Source organism: Arachis ipaensis, chromosome B8 (genome assembly GCF_059453495.1).
Source record: "Arachis ipaensis isolate K30076 ecotype BB chromosome B8, ASM5945349v1, whole genome shotgun sequence".
NCBI lineage: Eukaryota > Viridiplantae > Streptophyta > Magnoliopsida > Fabales > Fabaceae > Arachis > Arachis ipaensis.
This window is the reverse complement of record NC_142443.1, coordinates 114,712,434-114,732,814: the sequence shown is the minus strand read 5'-3', so window position 1 is coordinate 114,732,814 and position 20,381 is coordinate 114,712,434. Positions and strand designations below refer to the sequence as shown.

General features: G+C 33.3%; 1 protein-coding gene across 1 annotated transcript; it reads left to right on the top strand.

Moving 5' to 3' along the window:
• The first annotated feature begins 6,509 nt into the window (after window positions 1–6,509).
• On the top strand, window positions 6,510–19,198 carry XIF (myosin-like protein XIF). The gene is made up of 41 exons (XM_088496718.1): window positions 6,510–6,738; window positions 6,817–6,945; window positions 7,594–7,737; window positions 7,836–7,981; window positions 8,068–8,224; window positions 8,305–8,363; window positions 8,456–8,615; window positions 8,701–8,850; window positions 8,951–9,087; window positions 9,169–9,315; window positions 9,691–9,792; window positions 9,876–9,933; window positions 10,016–10,117; window positions 10,214–10,251; window positions 10,451–10,577; window positions 10,699–10,869; window positions 10,950–11,081; window positions 11,181–11,287; window positions 11,623–11,683; window positions 11,815–11,992; window positions 12,120–12,325; window positions 12,463–12,582; window positions 12,718–12,816; window positions 13,181–13,396; window positions 13,908–14,047; window positions 14,125–14,226; window positions 14,636–14,822; window positions 14,887–14,934; window positions 15,028–15,087; window positions 15,213–15,383; window positions 15,498–15,650; window positions 15,730–15,936; window positions 16,375–16,524; window positions 16,616–16,686; window positions 16,787–16,886; window positions 16,977–17,033; window positions 17,122–17,178; window positions 17,368–17,448; window positions 17,865–17,947; window positions 18,401–18,715; window positions 19,094–19,198. The coding sequence occupies exons 1-40, from the start codon at window positions 6,736–6,738 to the stop codon at window positions 18,540–18,542; spliced, it is 4,758 nt and encodes a 1,585-aa protein (XP_088352844.1). The 5' UTR covers window positions 6,510–6,735; the 3' UTR covers window positions 18,543–18,715; window positions 19,094–19,198.
• The last annotated feature ends 1,183 nt before the right edge of the window (window positions 19,199–20,381 follow it).

Genomic DNA, 20,381 nt, shown 5'->3' with positions numbered 1-20,381 from the left:
ACGAAAAATTGGACCAACTGAATACCTCTAGAAATTCAAAATTCCCTGTGCTAAAGAAATTAGACAGTCTGATTTCTCTACAGATCATGTGCATGCGAAATCATTCCCTCTGACTTTGGTATTTACAATTTAAAAAAGGTTTAATTACTCTGTTGGTCCCTATAGTTTCACTGAATTTTCAATTGGGTCCCTATATCATATCATATTTTGTAACTAAATCCCTACCGTAACAAAAACGTTGGAATTAACAGGATATTCTGTTGAACTATACATAATATAATATACGATTATGTAATATATTTAAAAAATAATGTATAACTAAGTTATTTTCCATTCCTCGAGTTCTCTTTTCGAAATTCATTGAGTTAAGCCCCACTTTGGTCCCTGAGATTAGCGAGTTGCACCGATTTAGTCTCTGACTTTTTAATTGCTACAATTTGGTCCGCCAGATTCAGAAAATTCAACAATGTAGTCTCTCATGTATTTTCCATCACCGGAGCTCAACGTCATCAGTGACATGGCTCAACCCTTGCCATGATGGACCTATTAAAATGACGTCATTGGCGTTTTTACGCTAAAGAAGCCACTAAACGACGTCGTTTGAGGATTTCAACAAAACTAATACACTACATCCCAATTTTTTATTAGGGGTGTAAGTTACTGGACCAGACCGAAAATTGTCGCAAAACCAAACTAAAATTTATAACAACGGAACTAAAAAAAATGGTTTTTTTCCTGACAAAATCGATCGGTTCGGTTCGGTTGGCTTAATGGAAACCAAACCGAAGATTAACATGCAATACTAATGTGTTTACTAGTTTACCGTTTAACCTAACATCAATAACCCTAAGCGACTACTCAGTAACTCATAAGGATGCAGTGCCTCCCTCCCTTCCCTCGCTTTTCTTCTTCTAAACTCTGAAGAATCTCATAATCTCCCTCCCTCCCTCCATTCTACTCCATAGAGCCTCCCTCCTTGCACTAGTCATAGACCGTAGCCATCTCCCTCCCTCTTCCTCCATCCTCCTCCGTCTCCTCCATCCTTCTCATGCAATCCCCGGTAGTGGCACTTTTCTCGCTGTGCCGTCGGGAGTTCAAGGTCCCAACTGCGGCAATCTTCTCTGTCACCAAGCATCTCTCTGTTGCCAAAAAGATAGCGCTGTCACGAAGCACCTCTTTGTAGCTGAGCACCAATCTTTGTTTTGTTTTGTAGAAATTAGACCAACCGGAAAAGATGATGATGAATCTGGTGTGGATTCAAATTAATCATGGTGGCTGGCTTTATTTTTATTTATTTTTTAAGTGTGTTTGTTGGTTTGTAGTTTGAGTTTAAGATAGTATTTGACTATTTGTTAGACATTTTCAAATGTGTTTGTTTTATGTTATGTGTGTTTATTTTAATCATTTCGTCTTCTCCTAAATTCTCAAACGATACTTTCTTTAGTGCCAAAATACATACGACGTCGTTTTAATATGTCTAACGTGACAAGGGTTGAGCCATATTATTGACGGCATTGAGCTCTGAAATGAAAAATAAACAGAAACTATATTAGTATATTTTTTTAAATTTTAAAGATTAAATTGTAATAATTAAAAAATTAATGATTAAATTAATACAACTTGCGAATCTCAAATAATAGAGTGGAGTTTAATTCAAATTCCTTCCATATAGAATTTTTAGATAAATATAAACTCGCATGCTAATGTCATCAGTGCGTGACAATTTCTAGTTAGCTAAAAATATAATTTATACTGTGGCAAAAAGTAGCAACGGATGACAATTCAGTAAATTAAATTTTTTAAAACAGTAACATTTTCAGTAAAAAAGCCAAATTAATTGCACGAATATTCATAAAGTTATGATTGTTTGACCTCAATCTCGGATAGTTTTATTTCACATATCCAACATTATACAGTATTTCTCTTTGATTTTGTTCAAGATTTTTCTCCCATCTTTTATTTTTTATTGAAAAAAGAAAAAAGAAGTTGATTGTTCCATTTTGCGAAAATTAAGTCAAAAGCATCTCGCAAATAAAGAGGCATTTCAACAAAAATGACTTTGAATCAGTGACCGACAAGAGAAGCATATATATCCCTAAAATAATATTCTTGGTACAGCAAATATTTAAATTTTATAGAAGACGGGCCCATATAGACCACGCAATTATTTTCAACTTTGCCAGAAAATTGAAATAACCAAAAGAAAAAGAAAAAAAAAAACCTCTTAATACGCGAGAGTAATGATGATTAATGACACCCACATCAGCAAATTTCCCCTTTAAACAACACACAGAATTAAGAGAAAGAATGATGAATAACAATGCTTGGTTGGAAAGCCACGCTGTGTTAGGCTTTTTCTTGTGCTTCAAGGTCCCACCACCAAATCAAAGGGTCCTTTTCCTCATGTCAATCACCATACCATACCTTAAAATGTAAAAATTTGTATATGAACACAAAATAAATAATATTTTAAGATCTCTCTAAGCATAGAATAATAGGTTTGTAATTCTTTACCGAGTCACTTTTACATAGAGTGCTTTCTTTAAAACTGACGATCAGTGGATTACATTCTTTAGCGGCATTTAGAAAAAAGACTAACATTAAATTAAATTTTTATATTATATTTACTTATTTAATATAAAATATATATGATTAAATTATATTTTATTATTATATTTAGTTTAAAATAAATATAGAGATTGATAGATAAATTTAAAATTTAAAAAATTAAATGAAAGTATTTTTTAAAAATTTAAAATTAAAAAAAAAAATTATTAAAATTTTAATCTCTATTCTTAAAAATTTCAGTCTTCTATGTTTTCATTTTTTAAAAATATTAAAAAGATTAAATTATATATGTCAAAACTGAAATTTTAGTTTTGTCTCTTAATCTCAATCTCAAAACAGCCTTAAATAACTAATAGTAGGAAAAAAATTAGTTACTACTTCGACAATGAATATTATAAAAGATCCAACAACAAAAAATTATTAACAAATTATAATTAAGTAAATTCAAAATAAGAAGGTATTTTACTAACTTTTTTATGACACATTCAAGTATTTATAGGTCCTATCAATATATAATAAATATAATTAAGAATCTAAATATTATGTATTATGCTTTCATTTTGTAACATGATACACATGTTTATTTCCAAATGTAAATGTAGATCAAATACCAAACTAGAAAAGTTAGTTATTTAGACAACAGGCCGCTAAATTCTTAGAGTTGTTAGTTGATTATTTAAGGGTTAAGTACGATTTTGGTTTCTAAGGTATGGGCTGAAATTTTTTTTTATTTTCGGTCTTTTTTTTGCTAAAAAAAGGTCCGAAGGTTTAACTTAATTTTAAAATCGTCATTCGGACGAAAATATCCTTCTCCCTTCTTCTCCAAAATCAACCAGAAAGCAGAGGCAAAAGGAGAAACAGAAGCAGAAAGCAGAAGCAGAATCAACAACAACAACAACAATAATGGATAATGAAATCACAACAACAACAAAAACAGAAGCAAAAAAAGAACTAGAAAACAGAAACAGAATCAACAACAATGAATAATGGAATCACAGCAACAATAAAAGCAGAAACAAAAACAGAAAGCAGAAGCAACAACAATGAAACACCAATGGATCTGCTGGCTTCGGCGAGGAGCATTGATGATAGTCCAACCTCGCGAATCTGCTGGCGTTGACGTGACCTGACTCCAACAGCAGCGACGGGACATGGCTTGATAGTGACCGACGACGGCAGTTCGCGATGAGAACAACGGCAGGGCGTGGCTGGACGCGGTCTTCCTCAGAGCCTCCGTTCCTCTCTTCTCTTCCTCTCTGCTTCTCTTTCTCTCTCCCTCCGCTCTCTCCTCTCTTGCCGTTAGTGTGACCGAACGATGAGGAGCGGCAGCAGCGGCGGCAAGGAGCAGCAGCGCTTCCCTTTTCCTTTCCCACCTTCCCTTCCCCACCTTCTTCCTTGGAACCCCCCCCCCCCCAATTCCCCCATGAAGCGTGATTCCCTTTCCCCCTTTTCCCTTAACCCGTTTCCTTTTTTTTTTTTTATTTTTTATTTTTATTTTTATTTTTTTAGTTAAGGGTATTTTCGGAATAAAAATTAAAAATTTGGTAAAAAGGACGATTTTAAAACTAAATTAAACCTTTAGAATCATTTTGTAGCAAAAAAGGCCGGAGACGAAAAAAATTTTCAATCCCTACCTTAGAAACTAAAATCGTACTTAACCCATCATTTAACTAACCTACTGATCAGTGCATATATATATATATATATATATATATATAAAGAAAACTAAGAAATAATTTGTATGATTTGCCATTATCTTTGGATCAAGGAGAATCAATAATCTTCTCTCTTTCTCTTTCTTCTACAATCCTCTTTCTCAAATCTCAAATTTCATCCATCTGTTATTGTAACAAACTGTTGTATTCTCTGATCTATTTCTTCAGTTTTTACTTTTTAGTGTTTGTTAAGCAGAATTCTAAAAATATTTTATATTTACTTAGATATTTGTCCTTTTATAATGTTTGAGATAATAAATGACTAAATTATTTATTTTTATTTATGTAACCGAGTTAAGGGTCAAATTAATTTTAAAAAAATGAGTATTTTTTCTAAATTTGTCTCTGAAAGATTTTATTAATCAAATTGGTCCTTCAAATATTACAAATTAATTAATTTTTTTCATTTCATCACTTTGTTAACAATTTTTGTCAACAGTTGATGATGTGAAATGTTAACTGACAACATATATAACACTTAGTATGCCTAATTGGACGCTGATAAAAATATTTATAAAAATCTATTAATTTAGCTTCTTTTTCCAATTATATAAACCATAGCTCCAATATAACTTAGTAACTAAATTGATAGATTTTCATAAACATATTTATTTAACGTCCAATTAAACATAATATGTGTCATGTATACTATTAGTTAACATTTCATATCATCAATCGTTGACGAAAATTGTCAATGAAATCATTGAAGAACAAAAATGATTAATTTGTAATCTTTAAAGGATCAATTTAATTGATAAAATATTTCAAAAACGAATTTAAAAAATGAATAATCTTTTAAGGACTAATTTAACTATTAACTACTGTATAGAAAACTTTTGATATATATATATATATATATATATATATGTGCAATTTTTCCTTTTTTTTTTTTTCCGAAAATGAGCACCTATACCAGTCCAAAAAACAAATTGCAAATGTTAGTTACACTTGCCTGACTTACCCAACCGCCCATTTCACTCTGATTGTAGACATGCAAAGAATCAAAATTGGTAAAACACATGTTCTTGGAAGTTACACACTTGTGCCGAAAGGACCAATAGTGTCAAAAGGTTTTGTTGGATGGTGGACACTTACATAAAGTTGGGAATTATATGGGTCCCTATTGGCTCTTTCACCATTTTCACATGTAAGCCAGTGTATGGCTTACCTTTCATTGACATTTGACCTTAAGAATATTTTGATATTCCATTGAATACCAAAGTTTTTTCCCCTAACAATATACCAACTCTCCTTTAAGTAACATGCCGTCTATGGATAATATACATCTAAATTAACATGTAAGTATAGATTTTTATTACTTCTACTATTTAAGACGAAAATATGGACATAAAACTTAATATGGTTAGTAAAGATGTTGACTATGGGAACAATGAATTGAGTTTTTCTTTCCTTAGAATTGCAAAGTCGAAAAAATTAAAAAGGTATGTTATTTAAATACCAAAACGTATTACATGAACCTAACTCAAATTAGTTATTAAAAACCATGCTTGAATTAAGAATTTAAGGATATAATGGAGTGAATATTAAAGGCCAACCGAATGTATGAAAATTTATATGCAGAAACATTATTAGTTCCTAAAATATATATTCACTCTGTTTGAAAATAATCTAAAAAAAGAAAAATCTTATTTGAAAATTGTAGCCACTATCTTTGGATGTTTGGCCAACCTATTGTTTTCTGATTGAAGTTGAATATTAATGTTAGATAATGACATATAATCATTTATGCATGAATCTTTACCAATGAGTAAATTAGATTAAAATCTAACTTTGTGATTACAGTCACCAGAATGAACCAGCTGTTTCATTTTATTCATGCTACCGCTCACTACCATATAAATACATCAGACACAGATCATACCAAATCAAAGCCAAAATTATTAAAATAAAAAAAGAAACAATAATATCACATTCCGAAAGGAACAAGTTGTGAACTATTATCACCTGGGCGGTGGTGGTTTCATTCTCCGTATGTCTTAAGCAACATGGCCCCACCACAGTGATCATGCTGCAAGCCGCAGACACATGATTTCAATATTTTAAACAGTTTGCTTTTTTCTTTTTTTTTTAAAAAAATTCTGAGGCTTAGCTCTCCTGGTTCCATGTAAGCATCTACCGTGGAAGGAGCAATAAAAAAATAAAAATAAATAAAAAAATTACATGGGACTAAGAAGAGAAAGGGTGGTAAGTGAGGTGTGAGGTAAAGGAAAGTAATGCATGCTAATATGCTATTGCTACAACTTTTTAGCTTAAAGAGTAACCAACCTGGCATTTCTTCAGCTTTTTTAGTTTCCCTTTAGAACATTCATTTCTGTTCTCTGAGCCTCTTTCCATCCTCTATCTTCTAGTAACTATCTTGTTAGGATCGGTTTGGCTTGGTTCAGTTCGGCTCGGATTGCTCTGATTTTCATGAAAAGCAGAATTTAGCATAATGGTAAGCTTCACACCATAGATGACATTTTACTTCATTTTTTTGTTGATCTCCTTACCTTTTTTTTTTGTGATGGTTCAGGGAACGCCTGTGAATATCATCGTCGGATCACATGTTTGGGTTGAGGATCCTGAGATTTCATGGATTGATGGTGTGGTGACAGAAATCCATGGCAAAAATGCTACCATCGTTACTTCAAATGGAAGAACTGTAAGCTTCTTTTCTTTTGCCTGATCATATAACTGGAAACTCAAAAGCTCTGTTAGCTATTAGTGAAACAATACAAACTTCCTCAGAACCTTGTTCTTGACTATTATGGATCCAAATTGTAGACATGGGGGAGCTTTAGAAAGAATTAAGCTATGTTTTCTCTCTTTTTTTTTTCTTCTTCTGTCATTGATTTTTCTTCGACCAAATATGTCAAAACTAAGACTATACTCTGTGATTATCTGATTTTTGGTTTCTCATATCTCTCCACCTAAAGGCAATAACTAATCCGTCGCGAATCGGAGATCTATTTAAGCATTGTCGCTGACCAATGAGTTGCTATTTACTTCATAATAGCATCAATGCCAAAGTTTTAGCATTAGAGCTACAGTTGCAATTTTCAGCTTCACTATTACTAATATATAATTTAAATTTAGTCACAGAAAAATATTTTTCAGAACATAAAAAATATATATAACTTCTTTCCCTCAAATATGCCCAAATTAGAGTTTCAAATCATAAAGTAGCATTTTGTTTTCTAAATAAGAGACCAAAAGCTATACTTGAAAGTCAAGCATGTATCACTATACTCTTGAGCTAAAGATACAAGTAAACAAGGCAGATAAACATTAGCATTACCTTCAATTTCAGGTGGTGGCAGAGATTTCGAGTATTTATCCGAAAGATACAGAAGCGCCAGCAGCAGGAGTTGATGACATGACAAAGCTGGCATACCTCCATGAGCCAGGAGTCCTTCATAACCTTGCCATTCGTTTTTCTCTTAACGAGATATATGTGAGTCGCAACCGGTTCATAAAACTCTATATGTATTTATAGGCCAATAGTCTAAGAGAAATGAGCAATATTTAACATCTTGAAATTGAAATAAACAGACATATACAGGGAATATCTTAATTGCAGTGAATCCTTTTCGACGACTGCCACACTTGTATGATATCCATATGATGGAGCAATACAAAGGAGCAGCATTTGGAGAGCTTAGCCCTCACCTTTTCGCCGTTGCCGACACCTGCTACAGGTATATAACAGTGCAGAAATAGATTTGGAGTACATTTAAAATCAGGAAAAGAATTTGATGAAAATCAAAATCATTTAACATGTCAGGGCAATGATAAATGAAAGTAGAAGCCAGTCCATTCTGGTGAGTGGAGAGAGTGGAGCTGGTAAAACAGAAACCACCAAAATGTTAATGAGATATCTAGCATTCATGGGAGGAAGATCAGGTACGGAAGGAAGAACGGTAGAACAACAGGTTTTGGAGGTGAGTTTGAATACTTATTGAATTGTTTCTTCAACCGCTGTTAACACCATGTACATGTAGTAACATTTTCACTTCTTCAGTCCAATCCAGTGTTAGAAGCATTTGGAAATGCCAAAACTGTCAAAAATAACAATTCAAGGTAAATTTTAGAGGCTGTTTTTCAGTTCAGATTTTATGTCATAGTTTCCACTTTTTTTCTTAACCTTATAAAACTGTCGGAGTTTGTGGCAGTCGTTTCGGCAAATTCGTAGAAATCCAATTCGACAAGAATGGGAAAATTTCTGGAGCTGCAATTCGAACATATCTCCTAGAAAGGTCACGAGTATGCCAAGTGTCCGACCCGGAGAGAAACTATCACTGCTTTTACATGCTTTGTTCAGCACCACCAGAGGTGAATGAATTCTCCATAATAATCCTGAAAGAAATTGAACATAATTTATCACTCACAAGACTGACTGTTACAATTTACTCAATAGGATGTCAAGAAGTACAAGTTGGGGAATCCAAAGCAATTCCACTATCTTAATCAATCAAACTGTTATGAAGTTTCAAATGTAGATGATGCAAAAGAATACTTGGAGACCAGAAATGCAATGGATATTGTAGGAATCAACCAGGAAGAACAGGTATAGGATCATCACATTTGTGCATCAAATTTTATTATTTCAATGAAGCATTAATTTCTTTCTATACATACATTTAATTTAACAAAATTTCCTTACACAGGATGCTATCTTTCGTGTGGTCGCCGCAATCCTCCACCTTGGTAACATTGACTTTGTCAAAGGGACTGAAGTTGATTCTTCCAAACTGAAAGATGAAAAATCACTCTTCCACCTTCGGACAGCTGCAGAGTTGTTCATGTAAAATTCATAGATCCATCCACAAATGCCTCTAGTTTCAGTGTTTCACCTTTAGTGTCCTTTGACTCACCATTTGTTCAGGTGTGATGAGAAAGCATTAGAGGACTCACTTTGCAAGCGTGTCATTGTTACTCCTGATGGCAATATTACAAAACCACTCGACCCGGACTCGGCTTCTTTGAGCCGAGATGCTTTGTCAAAGACGGTTTACTCCAAACTGTTTGATTGGTAAAAGAAATTAATATCATTATATACTGTCTTTTAGCAGTCTGATACTAGATTTAAGACAATAATTCTGACAAAAAAAACCAGCAATAACAAAACTTAGATATCTTGGAAATATTCTACTACTACTGAACAACAGCAATCATAATATTAATTCACAATAAATCCTAAGAAACCATCCTGCAAATAAATTATCTCTACTTCCAATTAATAAGAGGGGTTCATCTATCATGTGCAGATTACAAATTGAGAAAGTTTTTATTGGAAATACAAAAAGTTTTAAGTTTCCAATGCATTTGTTCTGTATCTATTAAATGAAAAAATTTAAAACCTTCCACTAATGGTAAGCTTATTAAATGAATTATCAAAATATGGCAGGATTGTTGACAAGATTAACAGTTCAATTGGTCAAGACTCCAATGCAGTAAGCATAATAGGAGTCCTTGATATTTATGGGTTTGAGAGCTTCAAAATCAACAGGTATAGTACAATAATTTTGCATAATAAGGAAAATTTCTGCATTCCTATATTATATAGTCTTAACCTTTTCTACATTTTGTAAGTTTTGAGCAACTATGCATCAACCTAACGAACGAGAAGTTGCAACAACATTTCAACCAGGCAAGGCTATTTACCTTACAAACACAATTTGAGCATTTTTGTTGCTGCAAATATTAATATAGAAATGTATATGTTTCAACAGCATGTATTCAAGATGGAGCAAGAAGAGTACACCAAAGAGGAAATCAATTGGAGCTATGTTGAATTTGTGGATAATCAAGATGTTCTTGATCTTATTGAGAAGGTAACAAGAGACTTTGTGTCATCATTGCTTGTGTATGGATCAACTATACCAGACGAAACCACGAAAGACATGAAACTGATTATTTCTTGCTTGCAGAAACCTGGGGGAATAATTGCTCTTCTTGATGAAGCATGGTATGTCATTTTTCTCAAAATATTGTGAATATATCCAAATAGCAAGACAGATGAAAACAAAATTTATAACAAGCATGGAAAATAATTTCCAAAAGAGGCGCAAACATGTTGGTCGAACTCGCTTATACAGTACTAAATTAAAAGCTCCCCTTCAAACAAGTGAAACCACCATTTGAATTTGTATTTGTATTTTCTGCAGCATGTTCCCCAAGTCAACTCATGAGACTTTTGCACAAAAGATGTACCAGACATATAAAGCACACAAGCGCTTCAGCAAACCAAAACTTTCTCGGACAAACTTCACAATTAACCATTATGCTGGAGATGTAAGCTCAATAAGCTCTTATTTTCTGTGTCCATAAAGTTTGAATTTCTTTCTTGGCCATCCAATCCAGTCAACAAAAAGTAAAAATGTTAATTTCTTGTCACAAATCCTTCTTAGTACAGGTCACATATCAAGCAGATTATTTCCTTGATAAAAATAAAGATTACGTAGTAGCGGAGCATCAAGCTCTTTTATGTGCATCCAAGTGCTCATTTGTTGCAAATCTTTTCCCTCCTTTACCTGACGAAACATCAAAGCAATCAAAATTCTCTTCCATTGGTTCTCAGTTTAAGGTAATATCAAATGGACACTTGTTGCTTCGAACACTTAACCAATGCATGAATTGCTTCTGAATCTAATCTTAAACATCCAGCAACAACTACAATCTCTCATGGAGACACTGAACACAACAGAACCACATTACATAAGGTGTGTGAAGCCAAATACAGTCTTGCAGCCAGGAATCTTTGAGAACTTCAATGTCCTAAATCAGTTAAGATGTGGAGTAAGTTAAATGTTTCCTACTCTCTAAAATGTACAAGAGTAAAGTAAATTAGATTATTCCCTCCCACCAAAGAAGTTTATTCAACCGGTGAACTTGCAGGGAGTACTTGAGGCGATAAGGATTAGTTGTGCCGGATATCCAACAAAAAGAACATTTGAAGAGTTCCTTGACCGTTTTGGAATGCTAGCTCCGGATGTCCTTGATGGGTATTAGATTATTTTACTTTACAAGAAAATGACAATTTTAGTTTTATTAAAAGAAAACTGAAAATCATATTCATAAAACATTATAGTGTAAGAATGATAAATCGAAGATGTAATACAAGAAATCTTATGTAAAACTACCTGAAGCATAACTTGAAAATAACAATAAGAATTATCTATTATGTAGCTCATATAGATATCAGAAAATGAATTGAGACTGACTTGAAATAAAAGCATAGGCCTATTGTTCTCATTGTTAAGTCTTAACTCAAACAAATATATATTGTTAAGTCTTCACATATAAAACCTCATGACAATTGAGTCTTTCTTCTGTGTAGGTCGGATGAGAAAAAGGCAGCTATTGCCATATGTGATAAGATGGGATTAACAGGCTACCAAGTAAGTATATACATTCCATAACATGTCAGATTCAAGAAAAAGGCACAATTGTTCCAAAAAAATTGCTAGTAACTTATAAGTTATAAGCTCTAATTCATTTTCCCTCGCCATGTAATGTCACTTTCGATCAGATGGGGAAAACAAAGGTATTCCTCAGAGCTGGACAGATGGCCGAATTAGATGCACGAAGAGCTGAAGTCTTAGCCAAAGCAGCAAGACTCATACAGAGACAAATCCGTACACATTTAACAAGAAAAGAGTTTATCACCTTGAGAAATGCTACAATTCATATCCAGAAAATTTGGAGAGGTAAGCTGTCTTCACATAACTTTCTGTTTTCAGTTCATGTATTCCTATTTCTTGATTGCATCATTGTGATGGTGTTGTGCCAAAAGTAACTGAACTGAATTATTTTCCTCTGGCATTAATATTTCAGCAAAACTTGCACGTGAACTCTATGAATATATGAGGCGAGAAGCAGCCTCAATCAGGATACAGAAGCATGTGCGTGCACATAGAGCAAGAATGAATTACACATCATTACAAGGATGTTCTATAGTAATTCAATCTGGAATGAGAGCATTAGCCGCACGAAATGAATTTAGGTACCGAAGACAAACGAAGGCTTCAATCAAACTTCAGGTAAAGACAGCTAGAAGGAGTATCTAACACCAAAATAGATCATGAATTTATGACCACCGTATTCATCTACATGAATTATATGAATACTGTGTTTTTAGATTAAATGTTGACTATTCTATTTTATATTCCTCTCAAAGACACAATGGAGAAGAGTTCAAGCTCTTTCTGATTACAAACAACAAAAGAGAGCAGCTATTATATTTCAGTGTCTCTGGAGAGCCAGAGTAGCTAGAAGAGAGCTCAGAAAGCTTCGGATAGTGAGTTTTATTTATTCTTATGTTTCGTATTTCATAAGCTTTCTTCCAATTCTTTTAGAATATCTATAAGGATTAAGGAAAGAAGCGATATTTCAAAAAATAAAAAGGCATGCTCATTTTTAAGTTACTGTGTAGGCTGCAAGGGATACTGGAGCACTTAAGGAAGCAAAGGACAAGTTGGAGAAGCGTGTTGAGGAGCTTACATGGAGATTAGACATCGAAAAACACATGAGGGTAAGGACTCTTTCAACTAATACTCCATTATGAATGCCAAATCGCTTTAAGTGTTATGGTGGATAGATGTAAAAAAGAGGCAGCCCAATGCACAAGCATCCTGCATTAACGCAGGGTCCGGGGAACAGCCACACTCAAAGGGTATAATGTACGTAGCCTAACCTGATAATTACGTCAGTGGCTGTTTCCACAGTGAATAGAAGTAAAATAAAAGGAATTATTTTGATTCAGAATATTCTCTTAAATCAAAAGCAACTGCACAGTCCATACTGCCAATCATTCAAAATAGCAGTGAAAGGAGAAACTAATTTGTTCATAAAGCTATTGTATCCACATCAACTAATCAAGAAAAAACAAATTTCAGGTTGACCTTGAAGAAGCTAAAGGACAAGAGATTGCAAAACTACAAAACACTTTACAAGAAATACAAGGTCAGCTAGATGAAGCCCGCGCTGCAATTATTCATGAAAGAGAAGCAGCAAAACTAGCAATTGAGCAAGCACCACCAGTAATTAAAGAGGTTCCTGTTGTGGACAACACAAAGCTAGAGTTACTAACAAATAAAAATGAGGAGCTGGTGGTAAATCTCAACTTCCATCTCAGAATAGTTCAATTTACTTTCAGAAGTTTAATGCTGAAAACATCAGAATTACTATAGGTAGAAGTTCCAATACTGCGGATAAAATTTCATGAAAGAAATTATGTGATGTTTTTAAGGAGTATAAATCGAAAGAAAGGACTATACTTTTAACCCTTTTTTTTCTTAAGAAGAATGCTGTCATTTTCCAGTAGAAATTTAAGTTACAAAAAAGTAGAAGGAAATGTAGGAAAAGAAAGTTATAAAATGGTGCCTCATGGAATAGAATGTATGATTATTTGCAGAAGAATAGAAACTTCCTCATCCAAGAAAACGTATAGATTCTTCGGTATTAAGATAGAAAATCCTGCTAAGTGCTAACACAATTTCGGATGCAATGTCAAACCATCAAATGACGATTCAGATAGTAAAAATACAGCAGCATATATGCATTGTTTTTCACATCATAATTAATACGATGACATGTAATTTCATTTAACTTCTGAATACATAGACTGAAGTAGAGGAGTTGAAGAAGAAGATTAAAGAATTTGAAGAAAAGTGCTCAGCAATTGAAAATGAGAATCAAGCTAGGATTAAAGAGGCAGAAGAAGCACAACTAAAAGCAACACAACTTCAAGAGACTATTGAAAGGTTGCTTAGCTCCGAATCATGCAACATCCTTTCCATCATATATATTGCCACTAACGGTCTAGTATTTTTAACTCCAGATTGGAAGTGAGCCTGTCCAACCTCGAAACTGAAAATCAAGTGCTATGCCAGCAGGCATTGGTAGAATCAAAAAATGAAGATCTTTCTGAAGAGATCAAAATGTAAGAACTATATACTATTTGCACCTTCTATTATTCCTTTTCTTTTGTGATATCTAGCATCAGAAAACATCAGTCTGGCACTGATGAACTTGAATCTAGCCAACTTTAAATTTTAGTATCCCTTGGCAATATGGTGATAATATAAATGACATGCTTACTTTAATTTTAGGCTCTCTCTTCCTTTATTTTCCTTTCCGCAAAAAACAAATAAATAAATAAAAATTCATGGCGTCTTTTACAATATTTGTTACTTTCTTTTCTGTACCTTCTACAGATAATGCAAATAAGTGAATAGTTTTAGTGAAGATTTAAGAACTTACATCAAATACCAGAAGTAATTGCTACAATAATCCTGGCATAATATATAGTCTTCTATAGTGAAATACTGAAACTCTAATGCTTTCTGTAGCCTAAAGGATCAGATAGCAAACCTAGAATCAGAGAATGAACGCCTGCGGGACCAGGCAGAAACAGCTGCCATGGAGCAGAAAGTTCACCCAGATATAATAGCAACAAACCAGGAAATTTCTGCTGATCAACACGAACAACATATCCAACAAAGAATTGTAGCAGATAATGTGACTCCACAAATCAAGGTATACTTTAAATTTTCTTACAAAAACAAATCATTTTATGACATTATCTTTTATGAGGGTGCAGAATCTAGACAATGGACATCTAGCCGAGGAAGAATGCCGTGGAAGAAAAGTATTTCCAACTCACCTCATTTGTTCATTTTGTATTTCTGGGTAACTAAATAAAATAATGTTCTATATCAAATAATAAAAATTATATTTTCAGGAACCAAGAGCAGCTGCCCCCTTCCTTACAAAACAAAGATCACTCACAGACAGGCAGCAGGTATGTCTCTGAAATCTAAAAGCAATTAGGGAAAGAAGTTTCAGAGATCGAAATATTTCGAGATAGCATGCAGTTGAACATTGAAATAAATGGTTGCTTACCACTTTGAATTCTCCTGTAAACAGGAAAGTTATGATGCACTGCTCAAGTGCCTTACCGTAGATAAGCGTTTCGAGAACAACAGACCAGCAGTTGCTTGTATTGTTTATAAAGCACTTCTTCATTGGAGATCCTTTGAAGCAGAGAAGACACATATATTTGATAAAATTAGTCACACCATCCGATCATCTATAGAGGTAGAATCTTCCAAGAACTTTAATACATCAATAAAGATTAAGTAATTCTAGTTAACATCGTCTCTTGAAACTTCATGTATTATTAAATCAACTTACTATTTTTTATGTTGGCAGAGTCAAGAAGGAATCAATGATCTAGCATATTGGCTTTCAACAACTTCAACACTTCTGTTCTATCTGCAATGCACACTCAAGGTCAGCAACACAACTAAGACGGTGTCGCGCAATCGAAACTCCCCTGCCACTCTATTTGGAAAAATGGCACAGGTAAGCTTTGAAGACTCCAATTTCCTTGTATTATATCAATATAAAAGAAACTATATTGGTTGTTGATATACAAAACCAGGGTTTACGTTCATCTTCATTGGGAATTGGGATTTCAAGTGGTTATAGTGGAATGGTGGACAAGCACAATGACCAATCTAAAGTGGAAGCCAAGTACCCAGCAATTCTGTTTAAGCAACATTTGACTGCATATGTTGAGAAGATATATGGAATGATCCGTGACAGTTTAAAGAAGGAGATCAGCCCATTCTTGAATTTGTGTATTCAGGTAAATCATCATTTTCAAGAAAACCTTCTATAAGAATCTAGTACCTCCAGCAGTAAGATAGAATACTAAGCTGCGTTTGGTTTTGAAAACAGAACAAGACACAAAAATTTGTATTTTTGTATTTATCTAGTGATAAATTGAATATAAGAAAGAACAAATTATAGAAGTCCAATTTACTCACATCTCCTCAAAACATCTCTGAAAAAAAAAAAAGTAAGGCAACTAGCAAGAACTACATCAAAATGCTAACTCCTTAGGAAATTAAAGCATCACCTCACAATAAAAACTAACAAATTCTCACGAGACAAATGTTGTCATGTACACATTTCCACACATCATATATATCAACCTCCAATTTGCTAGGCCAGAAGAAAAACTTCCAAATCACATGGGATTAGATATGGGATGATCTAATAAATCTTTTATCACCATTAACAGGCACCAAGAGCCATAAGAACCAGATCAATAAGAGGGTCATCCAGAAACATCCATTCGAATATACTTGCAAAACAACAGGCACTGCACATGCACTGGAAAAGCATTGTCAACAAGCTAGATGAAATCTTGGGTGTACTGTCTGATAACTATGTAAGTATGAAGTAGTACTCAATATTTTCTTTGTTGGGTTATACTTACAAGAGAAGAGATTTCACAATATTCCATGATCTTGTGACTTCAGGTCCCTTCCATGATAACAGGGAAGATATTTAGTCAGGTTTTCTCATTCATGAATGTCCAACTCTTTAATAGGTGAGACAATTTTCTTCAATTGCTCTAAGCATATTTGAGTAGTAAACACTGATTCAATTTAATGTAAGTTCTCCTAATGCTGTGAACATGATTCTCTCAGTTTGTTGCTTCGTCGAGAGTGCTGCTCCTTTAGCAATGGAGAATATTTGAAGGCAGGTTTGCATGAGTTGGAACTGTGGTGCCTTAAAGCAACAGATCAGGTAAAGATTAGATATTTGCCATAAACCATGGCCAGAGTGAAAAGGACAGAAGCACAAGAAACTCACTTTCTATGTATTTTTACACTGCAGTTTGCTGGGTCATCTTGGCATGAACTCAAACAAATACGCCAAGCTGTCGGATTTCTGGTACACAATCTGATTGAGATTAAAGAGAATTCACTCTTCCTTTCCCTTTCCCTCTATTCAATTCTTAAAAATTGCTTCATTTATGCAGGTCTTGCATCAAAAGGCTCACAAATCTTTGGAAGAGATCACCAATGAACTCTGCCCGGTAACTTGACTAACTCATCCATCCAACACATCAATATGCTTCACTCAAACTTAAGGATTTCTATTAAGGATGATCTCTCTAAACTCTAAATTCACATGGTTAAAAGTTCTAGGGGAAAATGGAGTTATTTTAATTCATGTCAATATATATAATCTAACATTTTTTTTGTTTACTATTTTCCTATATCAGGTGTTAAGTATTCCACAAATATATCGTATTGGAACTATGTTCTGGGATGACAAGTATGGATCTCAGGGATTATCTCCAGAAGTAAGTGTTTGTCTCTTTGTTCACATATATATGCAGAACTAATGCTCGGTTGTCCAAATATTTTTCACAAGCTTTCATTTCCATTTTAAGGCAAATACTTGCATACATTGTTTGCTTCAAAAGGCATAATAAATGACAATCAAGTAGCAATACCTAAAAAACTATTGCTAATCTGCTACAATAATCCACAGATAGGTATTAAATCTTGGGGCAACTGACCAAATTTCAAAATGGGAAATATAACTATGAACAATATATCCTAACACCAAAAGAACTGACCCTGAATTCACATTGAGAATTAAAACAATTGGGACAACTATCATGAGTTCATTCTGCATTAGATAACCTTACACAAAATTACAGATAAAGCCTAAAAGCATGTTCAAATTATTTCTTGTTATTATTATTCTGTACAGGTCATAAGTAGAATGAGAGTACTTATGACAGAAGACTCGACAAGCATGCCCAATAACTCATTCCTTCTTGAAGTGGACTCCAGGTAATTAATTATTAATTTGTTCCTATATCCATTCTAAACTTTACTTTTTGTATGATCCATACCCAGAAGTCATTATGCAGCATATAGAAAACAGTATATATTCAAATTAATTCCTAACGAATTTTAAATCAGACATTTTGGTCCTCAATAAATCTTTATTACTTTAGAAGTCCCTGAAAATTATACCTCTAAGGCAGATTAGTTCCTTTATCACTTTTAATGAAATTTATAATATGTGCATTTGGTACATTAATCTTTAACAAATTTTATTATAAGACAAATTAGTCCTCCTTATATAGAGACCAATTCGTCTCCAAGACCTCAAATAATAAAATTTTGTTGAGGATAAAAAAAATGTCCGATTTAAATTTTTTTGGGACCAATTTAGATGTTTGCTCTATGGAAAAATATTCTTTGACAAGCTATTGCACTGTTTCCTTGTACAACATTCAGCATACCATTCATGATGGAGGAGATGTTCAGGTCTATGAGTGACATCAGACTATCAGATATGGAAGTGGATCCACCACCAATCCTCAGGCAAAGGTCTGATTTCCAATTCTTGCTGCAACACATTGAAAGCGATTCTCAGTAACCTAGCAAAACTTTGGTGTTCATACACAGTTATACTTTTTGATTTCTATTTATTTGATTTGAGTTTGGTGTGAGGAGTGTAAATTGAGTGAAGAGGTGAGGGATTGTAATTATTTTTTTTTAATCTATTCCTTTTCATTTGTTTTCTGGAAGTTCCCTATTTTTTATTTTTGGGTAAATTATATTTTTTGTCCCTAAAGTTTGATAAAAGTTTCAAAAATACTCCTAAGTTTTATTTTGTTTCAATTTTGTCCCAAAAGTTTTCAATTTGCATCAAATATACCTTTGACGGCTAATTTTTCATAACATTCAAGACCAATTCAACAACAATTTCATAAGAACAACCCTCAACACAAGCAAATCAAGCATAATTTTTATGCATTATTGTTAGATTGGTCTTAAATTTTTTGAGAATTTAGCCGTCGAGGGTATATTTGATGCAAATAAAAATTTTTTGGGACAAAATTGAAACAAAATAAAACTTAGGGGTATTTTTAAAACTTTTGCCAAATTTCAGGGACAAAAAGTATACTTTACCCTTTATTCTTCTAGGGCTTCTTTTCAAGAAAAAGGAATGCCACAGTGAAATTTGATATTGTTGTACAGTATAACTTTTGAAAGAAATGGAATGAAGGAAAGCTTGATTTTTGTTATGTATATTTGAATATGATGCATAGTACTAGGAAAAGACATAAATTTATATTTTCATGTGAGGAAAATGTTATAATCATGACATATTTTGTTTGTTGTTCACATGCTCAAATTTATTTTTGGTGACTAAACAAGAAAGAAAAGAAAACAAAGGAAACAAAAAGAAAGAGGAAGGGCCCCTAAAAACCAGCAGCTAAGTCCCTTGTAAGTAAGATGTGAATCTCATTCCAAGGCTCCAACAACTCAGTTTGGGGGTATTATTCACTACTGCAAACTTTGCCATAAGATCCGCAACATGGTTGGCTGATCTCTGAATTACCTTGACATCAGCTCTCCAATTCCAAGTCAAAATATCATGAATTTTAGAAACTAAATCATGATCAGCATTTTGGATGTTAGTAAAACGGTCTTGAACTAGGAGAAAAGCTTCCAAACAGTCTGTCTCACAAGAAACCTGCCTGTACCTTGCCTCCCAAGCCAAAAGTAATCCTCTCCAAATAGCAAAAAGCTCACAACGAAGAACCGTTCCTAGCGGCAGAATCCCAATACAACCACCTTGCCATAAATTCATAATAATTCAACTAGATATCTTTTAAACTATTTTTTTAGTCAATTTTTTATTATATTAATTTAAAAAAATAATAAATAAATACATCCAAATTAATTTAATATTTTTAAATTTAAAATATAAATTAAAAAATAGCTTAACTAAAACTAAAATTTAGGATAAATTCCATAAACAATACAAATGCCACTCAATATTACACTAAAGTCCCAACACTCAAAACATTACATGCATGTCCCTTTTTAGAATCAGATCTATATAAATCGAAGTTGTGAAATTCGATTTACAAGTGTACAATGTAAATCGAATTAGGTAAGATGGATTTATCTATCAAGCAAGTAAATCGAATGAAATAGACCCGATTTACTAAAACCATTAGTAAATCGAAATCAGCTGAGTCGATTTACAAGGAGCTTGTAAATCGACTCAGCTGATTTCGATTTACTGTTTGAAATAACCAAAGTAAATTGAGTCTACTTAATTCGAATTATTATGATACCCAACAAGTGATATAAATCAATTTCGACTAATTCGATTTATAAAGGATTGGTTCCTATATAAACATGATCAGAACGTTATGGATTTATTATAGTTGAAGTCACAATGGCTAGTGATGATAGTTTT

Bases quoted from the DNA above. Each gene is read 5' to 3' on its own strand.
- XIF (XM_088496718.1), top strand. The intron at 11,993-12,119 runs GTAAGCTGTCTT...TTAATATTTCAG, and splicing joins TATCCAGAAAATTTGGAGAG to CAAAACTTGCACGTGAACTC. The intron at 14,823-14,886 runs GTATACTTTAAA...ATGAGGGTGCAG, and splicing joins ATGTGACTCCACAAATCAAG to AATCTAGACAATGGACATCT.